General features: G+C 42.0%; 3 protein-coding genes across 5 annotated transcripts; all 3 read right to left on the reverse strand.

The window, feature by feature from the left end:
• Nucleotides 1-350: 350 nt before the first annotated feature.
• On the reverse strand, nt 351-6425 carry si:ch73-40i7.5 (amyloid-beta A4 precursor protein-binding family A member 3). Its single transcript, XM_051123296.1, has 11 exons — nt 6202-6425; nt 4550-5726; nt 3817-3847; nt 3591-3736; nt 3296-3382; nt 3038-3214; nt 2685-2864; nt 2359-2571; nt 2157-2276; nt 1930-2070; nt 351-904 (listed from the first exon to the last, which is right to left on the reverse strand). The coding sequence occupies exons 2-11, from the start codon at nt 5618-5620 to the stop codon at nt 833-835; spliced, it is 2238 nt and encodes a 745-aa protein (XP_050979253.1). The 5' UTR covers nt 5621-5726; nt 6202-6425; the 3' UTR covers nt 351-832.
• Nucleotides 6426-6549: 124 nt separating this feature from the next.
• On the reverse strand, nt 6550-10262 carry pex11g (peroxisomal biogenesis factor 11 gamma). 2 transcript variants are annotated; one of them, XM_051123304.1, is made up of 5 exons: nt 9950-10262; nt 9393-9578; nt 8198-8376; nt 7127-7177; nt 6550-7019 (listed from the first exon to the last, which is right to left on the reverse strand). In XM_051123304.1, the coding sequence occupies exons 1-5, from the start codon at nt 10010-10012 to the stop codon at nt 6794-6796; spliced, it is 705 nt and encodes a 234-aa protein (XP_050979261.1). In that variant the 5' UTR covers nt 10013-10262; the 3' UTR covers nt 6550-6793. The 2 variants fall into 2 exon arrangements, with proteins under 2 accessions (XP_050979261.1, XP_050979259.1); XM_051123302.1 differs by having other exon boundaries at nt 7106-7177.
• A 249-nt stretch (nt 10263-10511) lies between these two features.
• si:ch73-40i7.2 (FYN-binding protein 1) lies at nt 10512-21927 on the reverse strand. 2 transcript variants are annotated; one of them, XM_051123298.1, is made up of 16 exons: nt 21774-21927; nt 17870-18413; nt 17576-17630; nt 17087-17148; nt 16778-16812; nt 16620-16654; nt 14976-15084; nt 14720-14879; nt 12463-12616; nt 12361-12374; nt 12218-12269; nt 11535-11583; nt 11264-11426; nt 11113-11146; nt 10988-11025; nt 10512-10849 (listed from the first exon to the last, which is right to left on the reverse strand). In XM_051123298.1, exons 1-16 carry the CDS (start codon nt 21774-21776, stop codon nt 10824-10826), a joined length of 1533 nt encoding a protein of 510 aa, XP_050979255.1. In that variant the 5' UTR covers nt 21777-21927; the 3' UTR covers nt 10512-10823. The 2 variants fall into 2 exon arrangements, with proteins under 2 accessions (XP_050979255.1, XP_050979254.1); XM_051123297.1 differs by having other exon boundaries at nt 10513-10849; nt 12361-12377.
• Nucleotides 21928-23393: the final 1466 nt, after the last annotated feature.

Below are 23393 nucleotides of genomic sequence, written 5' to 3' on the forward strand. Positions count from 1 at the left end.
GACCAAATGTCCCCACAAGGATAGTAAAACCTGAAATTTTTGACATTGTGGGGACCGGCCTGCGGTCCCCACAATGTTAAAAAATGATTAAAAATAGTAAATGATGTTTATCTGAAAGTGTAACGATGCAAACATGTTTTCTGTGAGGGCTAGGTTTAGGGTTAGGGTTGGGTTAGGGGATAGACAATATCGTTTGGTCAGTATAAAATCTATAGAAGTCTATGGAGAGTCCCCACAATTCCCAAAAACAAACGTGTGTGTGTGTGTGTGTTTATAAAAAAAAAAAAAAAAAAAAAATGTTTTTACTACTCGAGCTCCCTTCTTAACTAAACACACAAGACTAGGAAAAGTGTCTTTATGTCTTTAATAAACATCCAATACAGCAGTTATTAAAATATACCTCTCTAGGTCCATTCATTTACAGGCACTAAGTCTCTGTACAGAGCATGTAAACCATTTAAAACACTGAACATCAAATCTGTACTGCGATGTTGCAGAAGTGCTGGAGGCTGAAATGGAAGGCTCAAGACGATTCAAGGTTCATTTTGAGTGTAGATTCTAATGCATAGTCATTCAGACACGAGGCTTGTCTTCAGGCACCTTGGCTCAGCAGCAAGAGCATAAAAACATGTGCACATACAAACCAGCAGTTAAATAAGCAGCTCTAAAACAGCTTTAAAATGGAGGTCAGCGATCTCTATACAAACTTGCACTGTTCCGCTTTAATGCGTCTGCTACAAGGCAGAGTTCAAAACAGTGTTTTTCTACACGTCAGTCAAGTGTTCAGTGGTGCATCTGCATGTGACCGAGCGAACCCGAGCGGAGCCGCCTCCTAAAGGAACACGGGCTGATCCAGGCCAGTCAGGAGACGGTACGTTGATGTCGGCATAGTCTTCAGATGGATCTGTGACCGATCGCATAAAAAAAGAATATTACTACTTTGAAGTCGGCATGGCAGTCACCGCTATTTTCTAAATGCTTGTTACTGAGAACGATTCATCCGTGTCTTTTGGGTGTGTGGGATAACAAATTTAAGGATCTGTTTAATATCCGTAGATCCCACACCCTGACGTAACATCATATAAAAAAATCTAAGGTGATCTACAATTCGTTTAAACATAATGCCATCTGTCTACTATGGTGCTCAAACCATTTGGTGATGTCATAATGATTATTTGGATAGGTCTGCTGTTGGGGGAAGGGCAACTTCCTACATTCTCTGTTCTTGATCTGATCAAAATATGTCACCTCTGAGTACGGTGTCAATATCTCCAAGACCTGCTCCCTAAATGTATATAAACTACCATCTATCACTGCCTTAGTTAGACTTTTGATGACTGCAGCACCACGCCGCGCCTTCTCAGTAAAGAACTCTGCTGAAGATACCCAAGAGTCTCCTGGTCTTCGCTTCTGAGTTTCCAACAGGTGAATATGACGAGACTTTTCTCTGGTGACAAATGCCAGACTTCTCCAATCATGTAGAAAGCTGAACCCCGTCCCTGCAAGCTGACGTTCATCTGTCTCCAGCTCTCAGTGCAGTGCTCACATCTCATAACTAATCAGTAACCCGCAAACAGATTATCCGTTACGTTTTGACGCACGACGGAAGGTCTGCCGTTACTTCTGTTTTACTGGAACTTTGTTTCACAGAAGCCCAAAGGCACGTGTTCATGTGTGTTTTGTTTTAATTGACTTATCTAAACATCAATACATAGTTTATTTAATTCATTTTTTTGTGTTCTTGTTAACTCAGAAAAAAAACAAATACACAATCACTAATCCAGAGATAAACCACATCCATAGATGGTTTTAAATCTAAATTAAAACAGAATAAAAAACAACTTCCGGTCTGATCGTTCAGACTTAAACTCTTTCTTAATGTAGTATAGAGTGGGTGATATTGTTTAAAGCGGATTTCACCGGTCTTACCTCTCCTACAGCACTGGACAGGATGTGGATGATCTTCTCGTGAGGCGTGGCTACGACGCTCTGTCCGTTGATCTCAATGATACGGTGACCAACCCGAATGCCGCCCCGCTCCGCTATTCCGCCCCGCATTAAACTGCAAATCTGCGGCAAAAAAATCACATGGACAAAAGCGTCAGCAGAGTTTTACCAGCACAGAGGCGTAAAAAGAGGCGTAAACAGCCGCTTACGATGCCGTCCTCCACGCTGAAGCCCAGCTGGTACTTGGGGTCGGGACGCTTAATGATGGCCATGGTGACGGGCGGACAGCGAACGATGCTCAGCTTGATTATGGACAGGTTCTTCAAATCCTGGAGAAAGCCAGAAATCGTCACTTTGGCACGAGATGCAGAGCTATTGGGAATTCTGATGTTCGTTTCTGGTCGGTCTTACTCGTATGATGCTTTGGCAGGTGGCGATGGGCAGGCCCACCAGACTGGTGCCGTTAACGGACATGATGCGATCGCCGATGCTCAGCTCTCCGGAGCGTTCCGCGGGGCCGCCGTGCAGCAGGTTGGCCACGACCACTGTCGGCAAGATCGAGCCCCAGCCGGACTCCACGATCGCCACGCCCAGGATCTCTCCCGGCTTCTTTGATATGCACACCTGGAAATAAAAAAGAGGTGAAAGGCTTTTTTCATCTAGCCATAGTAAAGCAAAAAAGTGTTTAACGCAACAACTTTCAGCACAGATCCACAGAGAAGGGAAGACGGCCTCACCTCCTTGATGTTTTCGGAGCGAGAAAAGTGAACCAGGTCTCCGTTATAAAGTTCCTGAGTGCCGAGGTAATCGCTGTACTCGCCCGGCCTCAGATCGCTGGCTTTTATTCCGTTCGTGTACAGAAACTGCTGATACGCAACGCCAAAAGCCTGACCGATGGCCTGCGCGATGATCTGAGCCTAAACCAGACACCGATACGAGCAAGGCAGCGTGAAACGTACATCGAATACGATCTCAAAAGATATATTTATAAGTTAAAAATCCTGGCGATGAAACATCTTTACTTGATCACTGCAAACCAACGCTTTATCCAGGTGGACATCGCACAGAAACACCTGCAGAAAACACTCACATCCTCTGAAGAAAACACGTGGCAGATCATCCAGCACTTCTTCGGCGGTGCCGCGGAGCCGGACGTCGAGTCGGCCGATTTGCGACCGGCCGGCTTTCTGCGGGCCATCAAAACCACAATGTTCCCAATGTCGGCGATGTACGAAATCATCTGCAGAGCGTGGTCCATCATGGCCTCCTGGAAGCACACGAGAAATCAGCCGCACGTCAGAGAAGACACGGCACACAAGGAGGACGGTCAGGTTTGTTTTGGTCTAACCTGCGTGTCAGCGCTCAGTACTTTGATTCTCTGTGTAGAAATGAACAGATCGACCTCCGTCATAGGCTGAGACTCTCCTTCAGGTGCCTAGATATTACAGAAGTAAATATGTCAGGTGGTGTATTAGCCATGTTAACACTGTCGAAATAGATTTTTTGAATTTCGAAAGAAACGCGGCTAGCGTTTTCCCGTGTAAACGATCCGTGTCGTTGAGTCCTCTCGTTATGCTTGTTTAAGCAAACAAAAACGTGTTCAATTAGCTTTTTCTTTAAACAAATAAATAACATTCTTCCACCTTGATGCGATCCACAGCCTCCTGTGCCTGGGCCATCCGCGCGTTGGTGGAGGGATTTTTCTCAGACTGTAACTGTGTAGATCCAAGATATTTAGCTCCAAAGATCACCCCATCCAGGAGGTCTTCAGGATCACATGGTCCAGGCACTTAGAGCAACAACAAAGTCACATGATCAACTTTATCACAAGAGCTGTGAATGTACATACTTCTACAACGGGCTTCCTACCGTTCTTATAAGCCGGCTGTGTCTCAGCGTCCTGTTAAAAGACAAAAGAAAGCAAACGACAACAGCTCGGAAAGTTAAAATTTCCAACTTTCTGTTTATAGAAGTACATGAAAAACACCACTTGAAGCTCAATTTCCATTTTACGTGGAAATGCACAACTCCAGATTACGGAGACGTGGGAGCACGACGTCACACATGACGCTGAAGATTACACGACAAAATCTGATCAGATTACAGGTGCAGAAACATTTGAGACCTGTTTCCACCGCAGAATATAAAATTATTTTTAAAAAAGGTAACTGGACTCTTTATCTCACTATTCTGACTTTTATTTCAACTCCAAATCTGTATGTTAAAGCATATCGTAATTGTTTTGTTTGTTTTGTTTTAGAGAAATAAATTCTATAAGATCAAAATCTGTGGGACGTTTGCTTGAAACTGCAAAAATTAAAGTCGGAATTGTGTTCTGTGAACGTGCAATTCTGAGAGAGTTTTAACAAGTAAAAATGAAATAGTGAGATCTATAAACAGAATTGTGAGAAATAAAGCCGCTTTATTCTTTTATTCCGTGGCAGAACTGGGCTGTGAAAAATGCCCAGTTTAAATGAGCTTTTCTGTCAAGCGATACAACACTGTTCTGGTGAAAGACTTTAAGTAGGAACATCCCACGTCTGCCTTTAAACGGAACGCACGCGGCCTAACCGACTACAATTAAAAAGGACCAAAATCCCACCAGATCAGCGTTTGGGGAGACGCACTGATCCGCGCTCAGGCCCTCGGACGCCGTCCACCGATCCTCCTCTGAGACTCCTGAGAGCAGCAGCTCATCCTGCAGGTGTCTGTGCCAGGCGTCCTCGCTGTGAGATATGGAGATCATCTCATCTGCGTCACTGCTCTGCCTTCGGAGGCCTGCCTGATGTTCGGGGGTCACCAGGGGTGTGTGAACCAACGGCGGGGCACTTCTGGGTTTCTCAGGCTCCTCCAGCAGCTGCAGCAGATCTTTCTGATACTCGTGTGAGAAGAGCAAAGCTTCAGGGATGGTCCCGTCCTCATCCGCACGTGCCGACGGGACGCCCAACTCAAGCTCTCGGAAGGAGGAAGCGGCGGCCTCCGCCGGGGTACGCGGATCGTGCGGAGCGCCGCGGTCGGCGGGATTCTCTAAGGGGGTCGACGGATGAAAAAGATGCAGCTGGGAGAGGAGACGCTGAATGTGCGAGTGGTCGATGTCGCGTTTGGCACTTTTTTCTTCCATCATCTCTTTCTCCATCTCTTGATTGCTCAATTCTGCGTCTATATCCTCCACGGAATTCTCTTTTGTTTCTCTCTGCTCTTCTCGCTTTTGAAAACCGCTCATTTCAGGCTTGATCTCACACATTTCTTGAGCCAAAAGCTCTTGGGTTGCGTCTGAAGCGTCGCTGGAGTCCCGAGCTCCGTAATCACTTACAGCAGACGTCGTGTCTTCGTTCAACTCCGCGTTGAAAGATCCAGGAACCTCAAAGTCTCCCACCGAGCAGCTTTCGAGTTCCACGGCCGAACCGGCCTCGCTGGAAGAGTCGGACCTCCAGTCCAGCGGCGGGGGCTCGATCGGGTTATAGGAATCCAGATCCTCCAGCTCAGGGCTCTGTCGATTTTCACCGTGCCAATTCGTGGATTCAGGACGCTCAGCTGAGCAATCAGAACCGCCAGGAGCCCGGTTCGCGTCCTGAGCCGAGGCTTCGGTTCGAGAGTTGGAGGAACCACGAGAAGCGGCTTGGGAGCTCCGTTCCGACTCCAAACCTCCAGTGACGAGAAAATCATCTGCCATTGCCACTGCTAATTCTTTGCCTCATCCAGCGAACTCCCGGATTCCCTTAAACGAGACCCTTAACGGCCGCTGATCTTCCAGAAGAGCAAAGATCCATGAAAACCACCTAAATAACAGACGATCAAAATGTAGATTAAAGCAACCAGTGACTTAGAAATACACCCACACATACTGTACCAGTAACATGTTTCATCACATCTTTTTTTTTTTTTTTTTTATTATTCTCCCTATTTTATTTTATTTTTTAAGTCATCAAAAGTATGAGAATCGGATCACTATTTTAATACCATTGTATATGAACAGGGTGTTCACTGCTTAGTTCCCTTCAGAATATAAAGGTAATACACATGACTGGACCACGGTACAATCACAGTAGTTTCTGGTGAACAGGTAAATTCAGAGCGTGATCTAAAGGAAAAGGTGCAGAATGACAGATCTGTGTGGCCAATGACGCTGTTTACACACACGAACATGCAAATAATGCGCGACTGACAGGGACAAATGTGATTTCTGTCACATGGGTCAAACACACACATGAGAAAGATCTGTCAATTCACTTTAGTTTTAATACAGCGGATTACCTTTCATCTAGATCCCCATCGATCATCGATCAGTGTCACGCAAGTCCTGGCCGTCGCTTAAATGTCTGGAGGCGATCAGAAGACGGTGGTGTTTGATTGAGACTTTCCTACACACTAACTTGATTCATTCTGTTCGCAGAGCAGAACTTGCATTCGGTTTTCACTGTGTTATTGTGCGACTCCACAAAACTTCAACGTACTTCAGAACAACCACCGTGCGCATGCGCGCCAGGACAAGACCAGACTAATCCATCGCGTCATCAAACGAGGTGTGGAGAGTTGTCATTAAATTGCTGTTCAAATACAAATACAAATGTGAAATTAAAGGCTTCTTCACATCTCAAAGAATCATTGAAAAAAATATTTATTTCACAATTACTTGAAATATTCACACAGTTACATTAGTTTACAGATGGTCCATTTTTACAAATACATTTGTCTGTTTATACAATTAAATATAAATCATTTCTTATTATTATTTACCAGTGTAGAATTTGACAAAAATTCTAAATACAGATTTATCAGTTAGCCTGTATAAATTGCATATAATTATCACAAATAGTAACAGATCCGAAACCGACGCGGCGCCGCTTTAGGAACTCGCTCCTGGATCGGCGGAGCTCGTCTGCAGGAGGCCTATCAGCGAGGAGGTCGTTCCCATCAGTCCCACCAGCCACGGAGGAAAGCGTCCGGCCCACAGAAATCCAGGCGGCATCCAGTGAACGGCGTTGCCGAGATCCGCCAGACTGCTCAAGATACTGAACGCTTCCCCTCGGATCTGCCTCCGGAGCGCAGCCTTCTGGGAAAACGCTTCCTCCCTGACAGTGAGACACAATGAGGCGCTGGACACTGGAAACATTGACATTTAGACCCAGACGTCACGCTTTTAAACACGGACACCCACCCGCTCTCAGCTGAACCTGACCTTTGACACGTCTGCGCTTTCCTCTTCAGGATCAGGATGTTCCTAACGGATCTAAAAACAAAGACTTTTCTTTAGTTTACCCAGACATACTAAAATGAATAAAACTGAAACTGAAATAAAATTTCAGTGCATCCAAATCACATGCTGTCTGAGTAGGTTCTACATTTGTTAAAAAAGGAGTTTAAAATAAAGTGTGCACACATGAAGTGTCAATCCAGACACACAATGACTCGATTCACTTCGGGCCTCACGGGACAATAAAGTGTAAACTGGATGTGTACTTCAGAATCACAGTGGAAGCGGATCATCTAAACACTTTCTGACTGTTGAATTCAGACACACCAGTGCCATTTTAGAATATGTATATATATATTTCAGGTAGGCGAAAATGTTTAATTTAAAGCACAGTCACCACAAATTCAGACTTAACACCTCTTATTTACTTTGAGATCATTTTGAAGTTAAATACAGATTTGAATCATAACAAGAAATAGTTTAATAGCTATGATACTGGTTTTCAAATCAAATGTTTGCATAGTTATGACAGGAAACACTGGCCTCTAACAATGCCTTGGAAAAAAAAAAAATCTTAAAAAAAGTATATGCATAAACTCAATTAGGAAATAAAACAGTTACTGAATAAGCATGTGTCCTATTCTGTGTCCTAAACTCCTGAAACATTGGTGTCTCATTTTAGAGCAGTCAATGCAATTTATGAAAGAAAGTAAATTAAATCTGCATGTGTCATTAACATTTTCAAAAGTAACTGTAATTTAATTACATATTTTTTCTCAGTAACTGTAACTAATTACAATTAAATTTATTTTGTAATTGAATTATGTAATTTCGTTACAAGTAACTAGTTACTGCCCAACACTGCTCATACCACACCTGCTCTTCACCTTCTATACAGGACCTATAATTAGAGCTATAATTAGGGTGCAGTGTTCGTAATTCTATAACAAGACTTTCGACTTTTATTTCATAACGTTTCTTTGTTTTACTTTTTTTTTTAAGCTCAAACTTTATTTCCAGGTTTACATGAAAAAGCGTAATGGACCTGGACTGTACCTGAGTATGCTGAGGATGAGGGATGCGCCCCAGAGGCCTGTGCTCAGCACCCACCACCTGTCAGATTTGGTTTTGACGAGCTGTGCGTCCGCCGCCCAGGCGATGTGCTCGCAGGGGTAATACAGCTGATCCGCCACATTACTCAGAACGGACATCCAGCGCACCAGAGCATCCTCCTCCTGAGAGAGAAAGGCCACGAAATCAGACTCTCCTTCAAAACGCCAAAGTCCAGGGGCGTTTCTAGGATTTTAAAACATCCGGGGCTGATGCCAAAACATCAGGGGTGAGTGGTGTTGTGCGGGAGCTCACATCATGCTCACATAAGATTTTGTTAGACACAGGTGGTTGAACCTGGATGGGGTCCGGGGGCATTAAACTGGGGGTTAAAGACCTTGTCACACTATGGACAACAGTAAATAGTAATCACTGCAAATAGCAAACAACAAAATATAACAAAATGATAACTTTACAAAAATATGTGAGACAAATAAAATAAAACATTTGAAGATGTATTTATAAATGTAGCAAATATATAGTTGCATGCAAAAGTAGGGCCCTATTTTATTTTATTTTATTTTTTTTATTCTGTTTTCATTTTTCTTAAAATTTAAAACTTGAGGAGTGGACGGAGCGGGCGCGGGCGCATCGGGCGCAATCATCAAAAACATATTTCAAAGGAAGCGGGTGCCACGGTCCTGACCGCATCGCTGTCTGTACTGGGTGTGTTTAGGGAATATTCGCTGCTGCACTTCTGTAACACAGCAAAGTAAACAAAGCATCTGAACGTATCTGCTGCTCATTTACACCTAACCCTACCCGATACTTCATTCAAACTTTTCGAGTATTTCCTTTATTTTTATTTTTACTGAAAACAAACGCCTTTCCGATGTAAAATGAGATGTGAAAAAGCAAAAGACCGATTTCTGCAACAGGCGGACGCGAACTCGGGTCGTTTGCGTCAAAAGACAGTAATTATCGCTTTACCGCTTACGCCACTGGAAACGTGTTTATACAGGCGTCTTTTGTAATATTAGTGGTCATAAATATAATAAAACGCACCAATCTACAGAATACGTCATATACTCCAGTATTTCTGGGGGGAGGACCCACCCACAAATTCCGTGGAAATCAAAGGGCCATACAAAAAAGAAAAGAAAAAAACACTCGGGGCTCCAGCCCCTGCCCGTGTCCTCACCGCGCCTCCCAGCCCGTAGCTGCTGGTGTAGGCGAGCATGGACAGGTCGTCAAAGAGCCGGAGAGTGGTTCTGCAGTGACTGAGCTGAGCGGAGAACAGCAGCAGACTCTTGCCCACAGAAGACTGGGATCTCTTCCCCGCTAGAAGTCCTCCCACCAGCTGAGAGCCATAGCACAGCGTCCTGATCTACAGCCGGAGGAAACACACTGTGATGAAACTGCGCTGCTGCTCCTGCACTATATTCATGTAGGCATAACTGGGAATGTGCGATGCGTCTGCTCACTTCTGCGCATGCGCTGCATCTCTAACATGATTTAGGAGCAACGATGCGCTGTAAATTGGTCCAGCACAAACCAACAGAATTCTCGAGCCAGATTCAAAGTCATTCATACTACAACTTTTAAGGACTTGTGGTCGAATCAAAGTTTAATGGATCATTTTAACTGATATTTTTTTTTCATTATTTTTAATGCGATGCTTATTATTCGCATAAAATGTACTTTTACATTACCATACGTACGTAGTGTCTAATATATACGTTTAAATACAAAACTTACCACTTTATCTCTTCCTCTGTACGACTCTAACACATTTATGAAGGCTTCGACTGAATTCTGCATGACTGGTCTGTTTAATTCTCATGTGCAGACACTCGACCCTGTGGAAAGGCTGCTCGGTTGCAAATTTTCCAGACGCAAGATGTGACAGTACTTCCATGAATAGCTTCGCAAACCGTTAAGACATATAAAGCTCATGTAAGGTGGGTTTCGTTCTCTACACTTGATTAAAACTCATCTTTTTGACAGCAGTCTTGCGTTAGTGAGTTAGTGGACTTTGTACAGGAAGTTCACGTCAGACCAAAGCAGTCAAAAGCCGATGTGTGTGGGTTCAGGCTAAGGGAGACAGCTGTGGCTACTGGGCATGCGCAGATTGAGACACGGTGACGTCATCGAGGCCCAGCGCACCCGTCAGTCAAAAAAAAACAAAAACAAAAACAAAAAAACACTCTAGTGCCCTAAAATGTTAGAGGGTAAATAAGTTTAAAAATAAATATAAAAGCACAGAGTAAAAAAAATAAAAACATGAAAACAAATATATATATATATATATTTTTTTTTGTTTTATTTGAACAGAGATGGATTGTCATATATCACAAGAGTAAAATCTTAAAGTAAACAAATATCACAAACATCTCCATGATAATTACAAATATCAAAATCTTTACAAAATATTTTTTCGATCATAATAATTCTAATGATTAGAATGTTCCATAATAATTATTTCTACAATTTACAACGCATGGAGCTTTAGTTTCCTGAAGCAAATGACTTTGTCGTTCATTCGTTCGTTATAGGAAACAGATGGCGTTCAGTTTTGCTTTCTCAGATGAAAACGCTTTCACATGGACGACGAGCATCATCTTCAGGCAGGTCAGCTGTCATCATTGTCATATATATCTGCCAGTACACAAACAAACAGACCATACATAAATAATACTGCCATTATAGTTACAAATAAACCAAAATAAAAATCCCTCTTTTGACACGATGAAACAATAAGATATTTAATCCAGGATTTCAATAAATACAAGTTACCTGAAGCAGTATCAATGTCATCATAAACCTCATTCTCCCTGAAAATGAAAGCAGAGGATTTGATAACATTAAAAACACGATTAAGCCAATAAAAATGACTCGTATTTAAAGAAATGAATACATACTCATGCAAAAGGTAATTCAAGGGTACATATCCATCTGTGCAATCAGAAAGAGTGTGCAATGATCAATAACGATAATAACTGTAGCAGATCTTTATGAAAAAAGCCAGAGCTTCGCTCGCGTATGTCGTCCAGCAGGTGGTGCGTGACTCACATTTGCCCTGTTTGTTGCGGCACAGAAGCTGCTTCTTGCTGGTCTCCTGTATGACGTCCAGAATCTCTCCACGGACCACCGGCAGGTCCTTGCTCCCAGCCTTCTTCAGACTGGCGTTAGGGTCCACCATCATGGTGTACAGCACTCGGATGGGCCCTTCAAACTGGTACACAGATTCATGTATTTTACACTTGACAACGTAAGACATCCGGTGACGCGTCACGGCAGTGAGCGGAAATTAAACAAACGGACAAAAGGAAGACAGATTCACCTTAAACCTCTTTCGCAGATCTTTCTCGTCTTTCTCCTGCTGCTTGGACCTGAACAAAACCAGACGGCGTTAACTCTCTCACGCTCTGTATATGGAGCTCGTGCTACGGTGCGACGCTCGTTTGGAAAGAAAAGGAGATTGTGAACGGTACGTTTTTATTCAGAAGAAACACTAAGACTTTTTTTTTAAATAATTGCTGCTTGAAAAGACTTCTTGGATCATTACATGATTAATGATCAATACCGAAAACCTGAAGAACTCCAGGCTAGGAAAGCTAAAACAAAGCCGTCTGTTTCTCTGTGGTCGTTTGCAGGTAGTTATTCATTAACGCGCCGTTAAAATACGGTTTACACCGTTTGTCATGTGTTTAAAGCACGTGAAGCTGAAGAAGGACACTTCAGCAGCACTTTGTGTGTACAATATAAGACAATAATAGCGAATAGAAGGAAATTTGCATAGTTGGTGTGATTGTTTGTTTGGGAACATTAAAGACCTTTTACGGTGCGGCCGCATTAGTGAAATTCAGCAGAGTTTTGCGTCAACAGCAAATGATATTGAAATGGACGTAAACTGAATGAAAATGAGCTCTGTTCTGTTCTCTGTCCTAAATCATGTCAAACGCTCAAGTACACAGACTGTACATCTGCTAAAATACTGAGATGAGAACAAAAGACGAGAGACACCTGATCTCTGGTGGAGGAGGAGGAAAATCTTGGTCCACGTCGTCATACACATCTGAGAGAAGCAGAGCACACACTGATCAATCCACAGCAGAACCGTGAAGAATCACCTGCTGGAAAGTAGACGTCTGTGTACATTTACTCACCGTCGCTGTGAAAACTGCTGAAAACAGAAAAAACACACACACGATATGAGCTCAAACCTTTGAAACCACGAAAAAAGGCCTGAGCGTGAGTCTCGCTCTCACCTGTCGAGCTGGTCGTTGGAGCCGATGTCGTCGTACACTTCCGGGTTGACGGGCCGTCCTGCAGAAGGGTGGAAGGTCGGGGCGGCTTGACCGAGGATTTTCCGCTTCACTTCTTCGTAATCCACGTCCACGCAGGAGTTACTGATGTAGCCGACTGCAACGGTAAACACACGTTTACAACCTCGTGAATACTCTTGTTTTCTGTGCTCATTAGGAAAACGTCAAGCTAAATGGGGAGTTGGATAGTGACCGACAGATTTTCTAGCAGATCTGAACTACATCCAAGTGCAATGGACTACTGAAAAAGAAAACAAATGCAGGACAAGGACTTCGGTCACGATGAACTACTGCAGGTATCATGTGAGGCACGGGGGGACGAGAGGATCGGTCTCTAAACCGTACAGTAATATTCTGGACAAAATGTAATAGACACTTCCTGGTGGGCAGATATTCCTTTAGTTTTTTTTTTTTGGAATATGGTCAAAGGACATTTGTCTGCTGCAAAATGTTTCAGTCCCTCTGTCCCCATCTGTTTTTATTTTAAATGATCTTTTTACTATCCAACTTTTTAGTTTTTAGAGAGTTTTTAGCTGGTCTGACAGCTGCCAAGAAAACAGCGGCAATGATATGGAATGATATCTCCGCATTCTCTAAACGAGGTGCTGGCTTTTATAGATGTGGTGGATCTTAATTATCCACTTGCACTTGTGCTGCAAGAGAAGCCGCCGCAAGACGTCTGTGGAGCAGCTTAGAGCTTTAATGACTTGAACTGCTGAGAAACCTCACCCCATCCCACTCCTGTTCAGGTGTAATTTGCTGTTTTCTACCTGTCGTGCACTTCTTTCAGCGGTTTTGGTTAGGTAATAGATAATACCGATTCTTAAAGAAAAGGTGTATGTAAGCACATATACATGCCCTTGTCCCTGGATGTTTGTGTTTTTGTTTATTGTTTATATTAGTATATGCATCATTTTGTATATATTTTGGTGCATATATGTCTTATTTGGTTGTTTAAATGTTTATTTTGTAATTTACTCTGCTGTCTAACTTATTGTTGATTATTCGTTATTTTTATAATTCATATAATTATTTAAACTTTTATGTATTTATTCAATTATTTGTTTATTTTTAATCATATTTACGGTAGTTTTGTTTACTGCTCACTGTTGTATGGCTGACAATTTGTCTACATTGTTTTGTACAGTGTGTTGAAAAAAAACAAGAAAATAACAATTAAATTTTGATTAAAAAAGAAAAAAATGTTCCTTGAAGACTTTTGTGATGAAATTGTGATGAAACCATATATATATATATAGTTCCATTCCTGTCTTGAGGTTCTCTTTCTTTGCCCATCCCACTTCCCTTTCTCCGCCCAGTGCTTTCCTGTCATTTCTCTACTGTTCTGTCCATTACAGGCATAAAAGCCCAAAAATATATCTATTTTAAAAAATGAGCTTCTGATGATGAAAACAGCTGAAACAAAGTTATATCCAGGTCCGGTTTCGGGGTGCTTCAGAGTGTGCTCTAGGCTCAAAGCACATACATTTTCACATATAATTTTGTCGTGTCCATTGCTTTTTTTCAAGTGTGAATCCCATATTAATATGCAGATGTCATTCCCAAAACTTTGCAGCGTGCTTGTGGCCGAAAAACAAAAACCTTATACAAATTCTGAATGGACTGCACATACCCTAGAAAGCACACCACGAGCGCTCCCTTTATGATCAGTAAAAAGCTGTCCCTCATCACAATCTCATGAAGATTTTGTCAAAACAAGAGGATTTGTGAACTTGCAAAACTGAGCGATGGACAAAAGCACTGGTGTTTGAGCGGTGAGCGGATTCTACCTTAAATGCCTCTTATTGTTTCAAGAAATCAACAGATACGTCTGCGATTGGCTCCACTGTTCAACGCTGAAAAAAACACGGCGTACACAGAAACCCTGTGACGCTCTCCAGAGAGAAACACAAATATGCACGATGTGTTTTACAGTGTGGTGAGCGACTTTATTACTTTGCTGAACCACAGATGGGAATCAGAACGGAATAAAACAGACTCTCGGCGGCACACTTCTGACTGAATCACAAAGCTGGCATCACTTCCTCTGCAGAACGCCTTGCCTCATCATTGCTGTAAACGCTGCTGATCTGTGTTTGTTTTTGGAAACTAAGGAACTCAAAGTCAACATGACTTTCTGTGCTAATCGACAGCACGTCACAGTAGGAACCTGAGCTTGCGCACAAAGCGTTCGACTCACCGCTGCCCCTCATGTCTCGCGCCAGCCACTTGCCCCCGGGGTTGTTGTTGACACGGATGATCTCCACGCTGTCTCCCTGTCGCACGCTCAGGTCATTCTTTCCGCCCTGCCAGTCCTCTCTCACACGAGCCATGTGGATCACCTCGATCGGGCCGTTCAGCTGCGCACACAAACACGGCGATCGACCCGTCAACATCTGTAGGAATCGCACACGAACGCACATTCGTGACGTCCTCGACGCAGACAAAATGGGTACCTTAAATCTTTTCCTGTACTCATTTTCCAACTTCTGTTTTTCCTTCAGTTCTCTCTTGTCCAGCTCTGTCTTTTTAGTCTCCTTGGGCTTTCTCTCAGCGGGGACGGGTCTGCAACACACACAGTTCCAATGAAAGCAGCAGCGCAAACCAGAATGACCGTCTTTCTTCAGAGGAACACAAAAGGAGAAATTCTCGTCGATGGGAACGTTTCTCTGACCAATGCGCAGTTTATTGGATCTATTTATAACGCCGGTCATCATTTCTTGTACTGAGAGTTTTATATTTCAGTTTTGCTTGATCTTATTCCCTCACTGTAACCTCAACAATTAAACAGACTACAGTATTTTCTTACTGTATTTTTTTAGACTTCTGTGCACAGATAGCAACATTCTGGTGGATAAAAATAAGCCAGTAATTATTTTCAACTTATGGCCAATAACCCATAAATCCATTACAACTTTACAATTACATTTCTAGTACAATTCTAATCTATTTTCTCTAAATACACCACATTTCAAAAGTTTGGTCTATGCTCATCAAGGCTGCACTGAATTAATGAAAAATACAGTAAAAACAACAACACTGTGAAATATCACAATTTAAAACAACTAGTTTCTATTTTAATACATTTTCAGATGTAATTTATTCCTGTGGTGATCATTTGTGACCGTGGACCACAAAACCAGTCATAAGGGTCAATTTCTTAAAATTGAGATTTATACACCATCTGAAAGCTGAATAAATGAGTTTTCCATTGATGTCTGGTTTGTTAAGCTTGGACAATATTTGGCCGAGGGACAAAATCTGGAATCTGAGGGTGCAAAAAAATGAAAAAAAAAAAAAAAAACTGAGAAAAAAACCTTTAAAGTTGTCCAAATGAAGTTCTTAGCAATGCATATCACTAATCAAAAATTAAGTTTTGATATATTTACAGTAGAATTTTACAAAATATCTTCACGGAACATGATTTTTACTTAATGATTTTTGGCATAGAAAAAGATCAACAGTTTTGACCCATTCAGTGTTTTTTTGGCTATGGTTACTAATATACCCGTGATACTTAAGACTGGTTTTATGGTCCAGGGTCACATTTCTCCTCTCTTCAGTGTCACATGAGCCTTTAGAATATTATGATTTTCTGCACAAGAAACATTGATTATTGAATTATTATTATTATATTAGTGAATAAAAGTACTAATACAGTTAAAAACAAAAAAAATATCTTACTGGCCACAACTTTTGAAAAGTATAGTGGAAATTACAAATAAAATACTAAAAACTAAATGATGCAAATGAGTTTAGCATCACATTTTAATGCACAGCACAAAAACAGACATTCATTTTGTTATTTCCTAAGAAGGTTATATTTAGGATTTTAATGAGGTTATAAAGGTGAACAGTTTTAGTGAGTGTTAGGTTACAACAAATGTCTTCTAAATGTAAAAACAGGGAGTGAATGTGTCGTGTTTCTATGTACAATGACTTCTGTTCTCACAGAGCGAGCTGTGCAGCGTTAAAGTGTGTGTGTTTACGGCGTCATGCAAATGTCTGAAAAGCCGCTGTTGGAGTTTAGTTTCAGCGACGGTCTGGGAAGGGAGCGGCGCATCGTGAATGCCGTGCAAATCAACACTGACACGACTTACCTGTCTGGGTCTTCATAGATTTCTTGATCGCTGTCCTACAACACAATACAGAAACACGTGAGAGCACACGCTAAACATATCACAGGACAGTCAGCACTGCACGTGGAGACCCTTTAACACAGAGACGCACACACACAAAAATAACCCTACAGACCGACCTCATGCTGAGAAGGGAAACCGTCAGTCCACGAGTCTGCAACACGAGAACACAAATGCGCCGTAGCATCAGTCAATGACAATTCAGCCTCACACAGAAAAGCAAAAAGACATTTGAAACGAACGCTAGACTATATTTCGTCCGCCACAGTGCTAGTGACTGGTCACCGGGGCGCTGTCAAGTGGTCGCTGGGTGGTTTCTACTGGTGTGAGTTAAAAAGCCCCCCCTCACATCTCTATGACGTTCAGATACGGCCGTGTGCATCTATGAGATTCTTTCATCAGTCCAGTCTACACTGATGTGTGTTTACCTCTGGGTTTGGGAGGGGTGGGAGGAGGTGGTGGGAGTGCGCTGATGTCATCATAGTCCTCTCTGGGGTCCGTGTTTAGGATCCACACAACACATGGAAACACATGGAGTTAGATGACACACTAAGCCAATCAGACTCGAGAACAGCAAACATACACAGGATCACATATCAACAATTACAATAACCATCACGCCACACGATGCGTGCTCTCTGAGGCGCTTTCATAAGCGTCTACAGACAGAGTCAGGAAATGCCACGGTGCACGCTTCACACCCACATACTTCCAGGCCCAAAGATCGCACTGTAAGACGCACGTATGAAGCGACACGGCGGAATGCGAGATGTTGCTTTGTGCGATTCACAATTAATTCTCTTTGTTGTTTTGAAACACAGTGCAGATATGGAAGAAATGACACACTTGTGTTACGGTTTCCTTCCCCTTCTCCTCCAAAGTTTGGAAATTTAGACAGACAGCCACGTATTACTCACAATTCTGAAAAGGACGACGTCAAGTTGCCGGGTTTGTTTGGAGGCCTTGCCGGTCCTGCTCAGAATAGACCAATAAAACATATTCATGCAAGTTCAAAGCTATTCAGCACAAACGTCTGGCTTAACATGACATGGAAAGAGCCTGTGTTACCATTATAAACCCCTGTTAGGAAGCGCTGCACTAGGTCATATGGACTAATAAATGCAAATATTTACTGATGAGTGATGTATTTTTATGACTGGTCTGTACACATATGCAGTAAAGCACTGAAAAGGTAATTGTCTGGCTCCCACCTTTAGAACTTTGCGGCTCTGTGTTTCTTTTGGGAAGAACAGCAGGGGCTTTTCTGCGCAAGTGTTCCAGGTTGACGTGCGGAGGACGCCTCGGTTTCGACGGTCGCGGCCCGACGTTGGGAAGCGGCTTTCTCAGCGGCGCTACCTCCGACACGCTCCTCTGGCTCGGCAGCGGCGGTTTGAGAGTCGAGGGCGCTTTCATGTCGCCGTGCTGCTGAAGTATCTTGCGCTGAAGAAGTTCTCCCGTCAGCTTGATTCTGTTTGAAGGAGGACTCTCCTGGGCTCCCAAACGATGAGAGGGAGGAGGTCTCGGGAACACTCCCTGTGGACCCGAAGGAAACATCTCCGCTTCGTTGTGAGCGCTCACAGGAAGGACGGGTCTCGGAGGCACCGCTGAAGTCTTGTTTCGGAGAGCTCCGTTGGTTAGAGACTCTGGCAGCGCACCAACCGCGTGAGGTCTGACGCCGGTTCCGCCTCCGGAAGCTGCCATTTCCAACTGAGCGTGAAATTTGGCCCGGAGAGCCTTGACATCCACATTTTCCTCCTGTAAAGCAGTGAAATAAACACTCATCTGAGCTCTAAAGCAGTTCAAACGGCCTTTTGACAGGCGCGTTTCCTCCAAAATGTGAAAACTCGTTTATTAGCTGACGCTGACTTGCCTTACTGCATATGGTGAAAAACTGCGATCAATCACGCCACATGCGATGTAATTTTACAGTAAAATACTGTTAAAGTTACACTAGCGGTGAATCAGAACAGGTCATCTTCTAATTTACAGTAAAAGTGCATCAGATCAAAGATGAAATCATTTGAGATTCTCTGAATGTTCTTCTCAAACGAACGTCGACTGCACGATTGTCGTGTGTGTGTTGTCACGATGGTGTTTTGTATGTGTGTGTGTGTCTGACGCTGTATCAGCACTGATTTCAGCTTGTGGAAAAACGACTTGTGATGAAGTCATTTCAATTCATTATGCGGCTTTCTGCTTCTCATCTGAGTACAAAACTTATTTTAGCAATGCCATATATTAATGCTTTTGATATATTAATGTTAAGCTAATGAATTTTTTTTTCATCATGTACATTTAAGTTCAGTCTGTAAAATGTTTAAATGTTGCTACCAGATTTCTTACAGTAAAGATCAACTATGTGTGTCTTTTTTAACCATCGATTTTTCTCGTTTTTCCAGTTTAACATTGACGCAATGTCACAGTTTTTACTCTGCATAGTATTAATGTCAAGTATTTTCAGCTAATGAATAGAAAATATATACGTAATCAGTAATAGATCAACACTCTGAAGGAAACGAGCACGAGTTAATCATTGGCAGGTCGATGTTTTGCTGTTAGTCTGTCGTGTTCTGCGGCGCTGGTTTGTGCTATTTGTGATCCGCTGCTGTGCTTCAGTCGAGAGAAACTGGGCCAAACTGTACATGGCACACTTGCAGCTTCTGTCACATGAACATCTGACCTTGTGGGCGATTTACCACACAATATTAACAAGGAAAATAGAGTGCTCGCTGGCTACAGAGCAGGTGTGAACTTTCAATGGAAAAAAGAAAAAAAAGAGTCCAACAAATATCACATTTCAGTGTCTGAGTTGAGAAACTACTACCGAGATAAAGGCAATTATGATGAAGGGATGGATGGGCGCAGCGAGAATATTCTCCAGTTGTTTTGTTTCACTTCAAACAGTTAAAGAAATGCCTGAGGTTCAAAAAAACGTTCAGCTCTCTGGATCACAGAAGATGATTTTGACTTAGCATTAAAGGTCATGCGCTGACAATCAGGACTTTTTGAGGGAAGGCACCGTACTGATAAATAGATATTTCTGAGTACATTAACTGCACCTAAGGCTTTAACCAAAAATACCTGATTACTTTTTAAATACACATTCTTAGTCATTTTTGTGAACAACTCATCACTGAAATCTTTATGCTGGTCTTTATGAACTCTGCGACGGGTCACTGTGATTTTCTGTGGTGATCGACAGAAGGGCCACAGATGCTATCGACAGAGATAAACTGTAACGAAGCTGAAACCTTCCGCTCAGAGGATTTACCTGCAATAGGATGCATTGTTGTTTGTTCAAAATTAGGCATTGATCAAAATCGGCTGTGAAAGGCAGAAGTTTTTAGCAGAAGTACGCCATGGCTGTGGTGTTGGCAGAATGGACTATAATAAACCTCAGACCAACCACACGCTGTCATCACAGCATCTTGTGTCCTGATTGAGACTCAGCACTGAAGGTCTGATTTGAAGGCCTCCCACAAATGTGGAGCGCGCACACGTCGTTATCAGCGATTTAACGCGCATCTGTCAGTCTGCGTCGTATTTAAAAGATTAACATCAAGACATCAGGCGCCGTGGGTGGACCAGATAATGAATTGTCATGAACTGCTCGAGAAGTGAGCAGCAGATTCAGAACAATAGTGAGGCACAGGAAGCGTCTCCAACCACACACCTCTGCACGGCGCATCACTCGGCACTGGTTGCCATAGCGATGACAGCCAAAAGCGAACCAATCGGCTGCATGCTTTGCTAAAAACGCAACCCGAGTCAATGACAAAAGAAAAACGAAAGCTTTGTCTTATCTGTTCTAGCCACAATCTAAACAATTCTATCATTCATGCTTTAAACAACTGTTCTTCATTTTAGAGACAGGATTTTTGTGATCAGAAAACATCAGCCAAGGCACGAGATTATCACTAAAACCTGGTTTTAAAAATCAGTCAGTGAAAAACCCACACGGCCTGACCATCAATCAGAATATCTGCAGTCTATGGTCATCAGCTGCATCAATAATCAATTACAGATGATGATTTATTAACAGCATGCAATGAACAACAAACCCGTCTGTGGTTATCAACACAAAACTTTGCTCTTATTTCACTCTAATTCGTCTCTAAACTCGTACGGTACAAAAAAACGACAACAACCGAACCATCACAGAAAAGTTCCACTACAAATACCATTACAAACATTACAAACCATCAGCTGTTAACCATTAACAAATAGTTTTCTGTAGTGTGTTTTGGGACATATATCCATTAAGATGTATTGGTTTTAACAAGTCACCAATAGAAGGAGAACAATAACCAGCAGAGACCAACAGGGTCCATTAAAACCAATACAAGTCCCATTATAACCAGTCAAACCATTACACATTTTCTGATATTGTCTATTGTTTTTTTTTCAGCAGGGAGTTTACTGACATTACTGTGTGTGAACAGATTCATCTTTACACAGTTCATTTAACCCTGGACCGACATCTGTAAAAAACTTTCTAATGCCCATTTCAACTCAGGGATAAGTAATATGTCGCATTTTCATTTTGAAAGGAAGTTGAAAATGCGCCGTGTGTGAACAACATAAGAGAAGACAACACAGGATGAGCTACATTAGGGTTAAAGGTGATTTAGGTGAACTACATCCATGGCTGAAGTGTTCAGAGAAGTTATTCTGACTACATCTCAAAACACACAGAGATCTGAAGAACTCAGCACAAGCAGCAGCAGCAGCAGCCATATATACACACACAGATATATATATACACACATATATATATACATAAATAGCAGCAGCAGTGTTAGTTATTCTGGTCTCTGAGCTGCTGATGTTGATGCGGACCATCACTGAACTGATCACAGTGTTTGAGCCTTTGCGCTATAAAAAGTTGTAGTAGTAGAAATTAATAAGTAGCATTAATAATAACAACTTAACACACGAGAAGCGATTGTCTAGAGGTTTGACCAACTTTATCCTATTAGTATCAGAATGCACTTATTCATCAGCACTCATCGAAGAGTAAAGTAGAAGACTTGAAAATACTCGTGTATAAGTTATAAACAATACACAATATAAGCGTATGGTTATTTAGCTAAAAAGAGGACGAAGGCGTCTTACCATGTGTGTATGTGCAGAGTCTCATGTCATGTGCAGCTGAAGAGCGACACTGCAGCAGTTTCCTGAAGCGCGGATGCGCGACCACTCGAACCCGCCGCAGCAGGAAGTTCAGCAGAAATGAATGAAGGCAAATCCATCGGGCAACTCCGTATTTACATACAGGCCTGTCAGCGGATTATATCAGGCCACAGGATGCTTCAAAATAAACCACGCTTTCCATTTACAAATGCAAGCGTGAGAAACCATGTTTTGCATAGAAAAGTACAGAGTTTCATTTATGATCGACTTGAGTAATGGTTTAATCTAGTACTCAACTATAAATGATGAAAAAGTACTGAATGTTGAACATTGCCATTATAGTCTGTGTGAGGCTCAGTCGCAGGTAAACGCTGATGAAGAGGCAGACGGAGCTTTGTCTCCCTCTGTCGGTCACAAAAAAATCATTTATTCTTTTCCTGTGAACAGAAATATTAAAAGGGTCATCGAATGCTTATTTTCCACAAGTTGATATGATTCTTTAGGGTCTTAACGATAAGTCCATAACATTCTTTGGTTAAAATTTCCAGTGATAGGGGGGAAAAACAAACAAACACCCTTGTCAAAATCAGCCGTTCTGTTGCATTTGTCTTTAAATGCTAATGAGCTCTGTTCACCCCGCCCCTTCTGTTTACTCTATAGAGCAGTGGTTCTCAACCGGTGGGGCGCGGACACTCTTGCGGGGGGGCGCGAGTAGGCTACAGGATGGGAGCAAAAAAAACAGAAAAAAAAAAAAAAAATGCAAATTCGTGATCTTTGTTTGGATTCATCGGATCTATTTTCGCTGCTAAAATAGACCAAAACAGTCATTATTTCATCAAAAATATAAGTGACTTAATATTATTAACTTGTTTGTTGAACTGTCATATGAAATCAGTGTCACATTTTCAATCGTGAGGTGAAATTAAGTGATGGTCAGTTGTCAGCTCTCTTGGTCGTCAGGTCGTGTGATGTATGTTGCTGAACTGTATTCAAATGTTATAAATATAAAAACACCACATTTTGAAATTTAACTGCAGTATGTCAATTTAGTTTATTTGTGTGTGCTGCGCTCATAGACTTTAGAAAACGGCGCTCATTTGTTTGATCAGTGATGCGCGGGTTGATCCAAAATGAGCGGGTGCTTGCGGTCACCCGCGGTTACCCGCAGTTACGAGTCATCCAAAAATATTTTTAATGATATTCGGGTCGCGGCGGTCGGGTCGTTTGAAATAAAGATTCCAATTAAACCTTTGTAATTTATAGGAAATATTCAAGCAATAATATATAAATTATCTCATGTATATCCTTGTTTAAAACCAGGGATTAAAAACGAATTCCAAGTAAAAACGGTATTTTTCTTTACATTTCCAGAGAGCGAAACGAACGAAATTAAACATTACTTGATAAATTCAAGGCATAATTTCCTTATTCATTTGATACAACTATTATAGCTATACAACTAATATATAAAAAATAATATTATTTTGTCATATTCGTGATTCCTGAATTTATATATGAAAACTTCGTTTTGAAGTGCATTCGTTAAGTTTGTATAAGAAAATTATTTTGTTCTTTTGAGTTGATTTAATATTCTTGATAATT

Source organism: Labeo rohita, chromosome 11, assembly GCF_022985175.1.
Source record: "Labeo rohita strain BAU-BD-2019 chromosome 11, IGBB_LRoh.1.0, whole genome shotgun sequence".
Classification (NCBI taxonomy): domain Eukaryota; kingdom Metazoa; phylum Chordata; class Actinopteri; order Cypriniformes; family Cyprinidae; genus Labeo; species Labeo rohita.

Bases quoted from the DNA above. Each gene is read 5' to 3' on its own strand.
- si:ch73-40i7.5 (XM_051123296.1), bottom strand. From the start codon at position 5,620: ATGGCAGATGATTTTCTCGTCACTGGAGGTTTGGAGTCGGAACGGAGC. The intron at 3,848-4,549 runs GTGGGATTTTGG...GTCTTTTAACAG, and splicing joins TCTCCCCAAACGCTGATCTG to GACGCTGAGACACAGCCGGC. The intron at 3,215-3,295 runs GTTAGACCAAAA...GTGTGCTTCCAG, and splicing joins TACTGAGCGCTGACACGCAG to GAGGCCATGATGGACCACGC.
- pex11g (XM_051123302.1), bottom strand. From the start codon at position 10,012: ATGCAGAATTCAGTCGAAGCCTTCATAAATGTGTTAGAGTCGTACAGA. The intron at 9,579-9,949 runs GTAAGTTTTGTA...CTCCGGCTGTAG, and splicing joins ACAGAGGAAGAGATAAAGTG to ATCAGGACGCTGTGCTATGG. The intron at 7,178-8,197 runs GTACAGTCCAGG...CTTTGTTTTTAG, and splicing joins CTCATCCTCAGCATACTCAG to ATCCGTTAGGAACATCCTGA.
- si:ch73-40i7.2 (XM_051123297.1), bottom strand. The intron at 16,813-17,086 runs GTAAACACACAT...CTCGTGTTGCAG, and splicing joins CACCCCTCCCAAACCCAGAG to ACTCGTGGACTGACGGTTTC. The intron at 12,617-14,719 runs GTGAGTCGAACG...TTACCGTTGCAG, and splicing joins GCGAGACATGAGGGGCAGCG to TCGGCTACATCAGTAACTCC.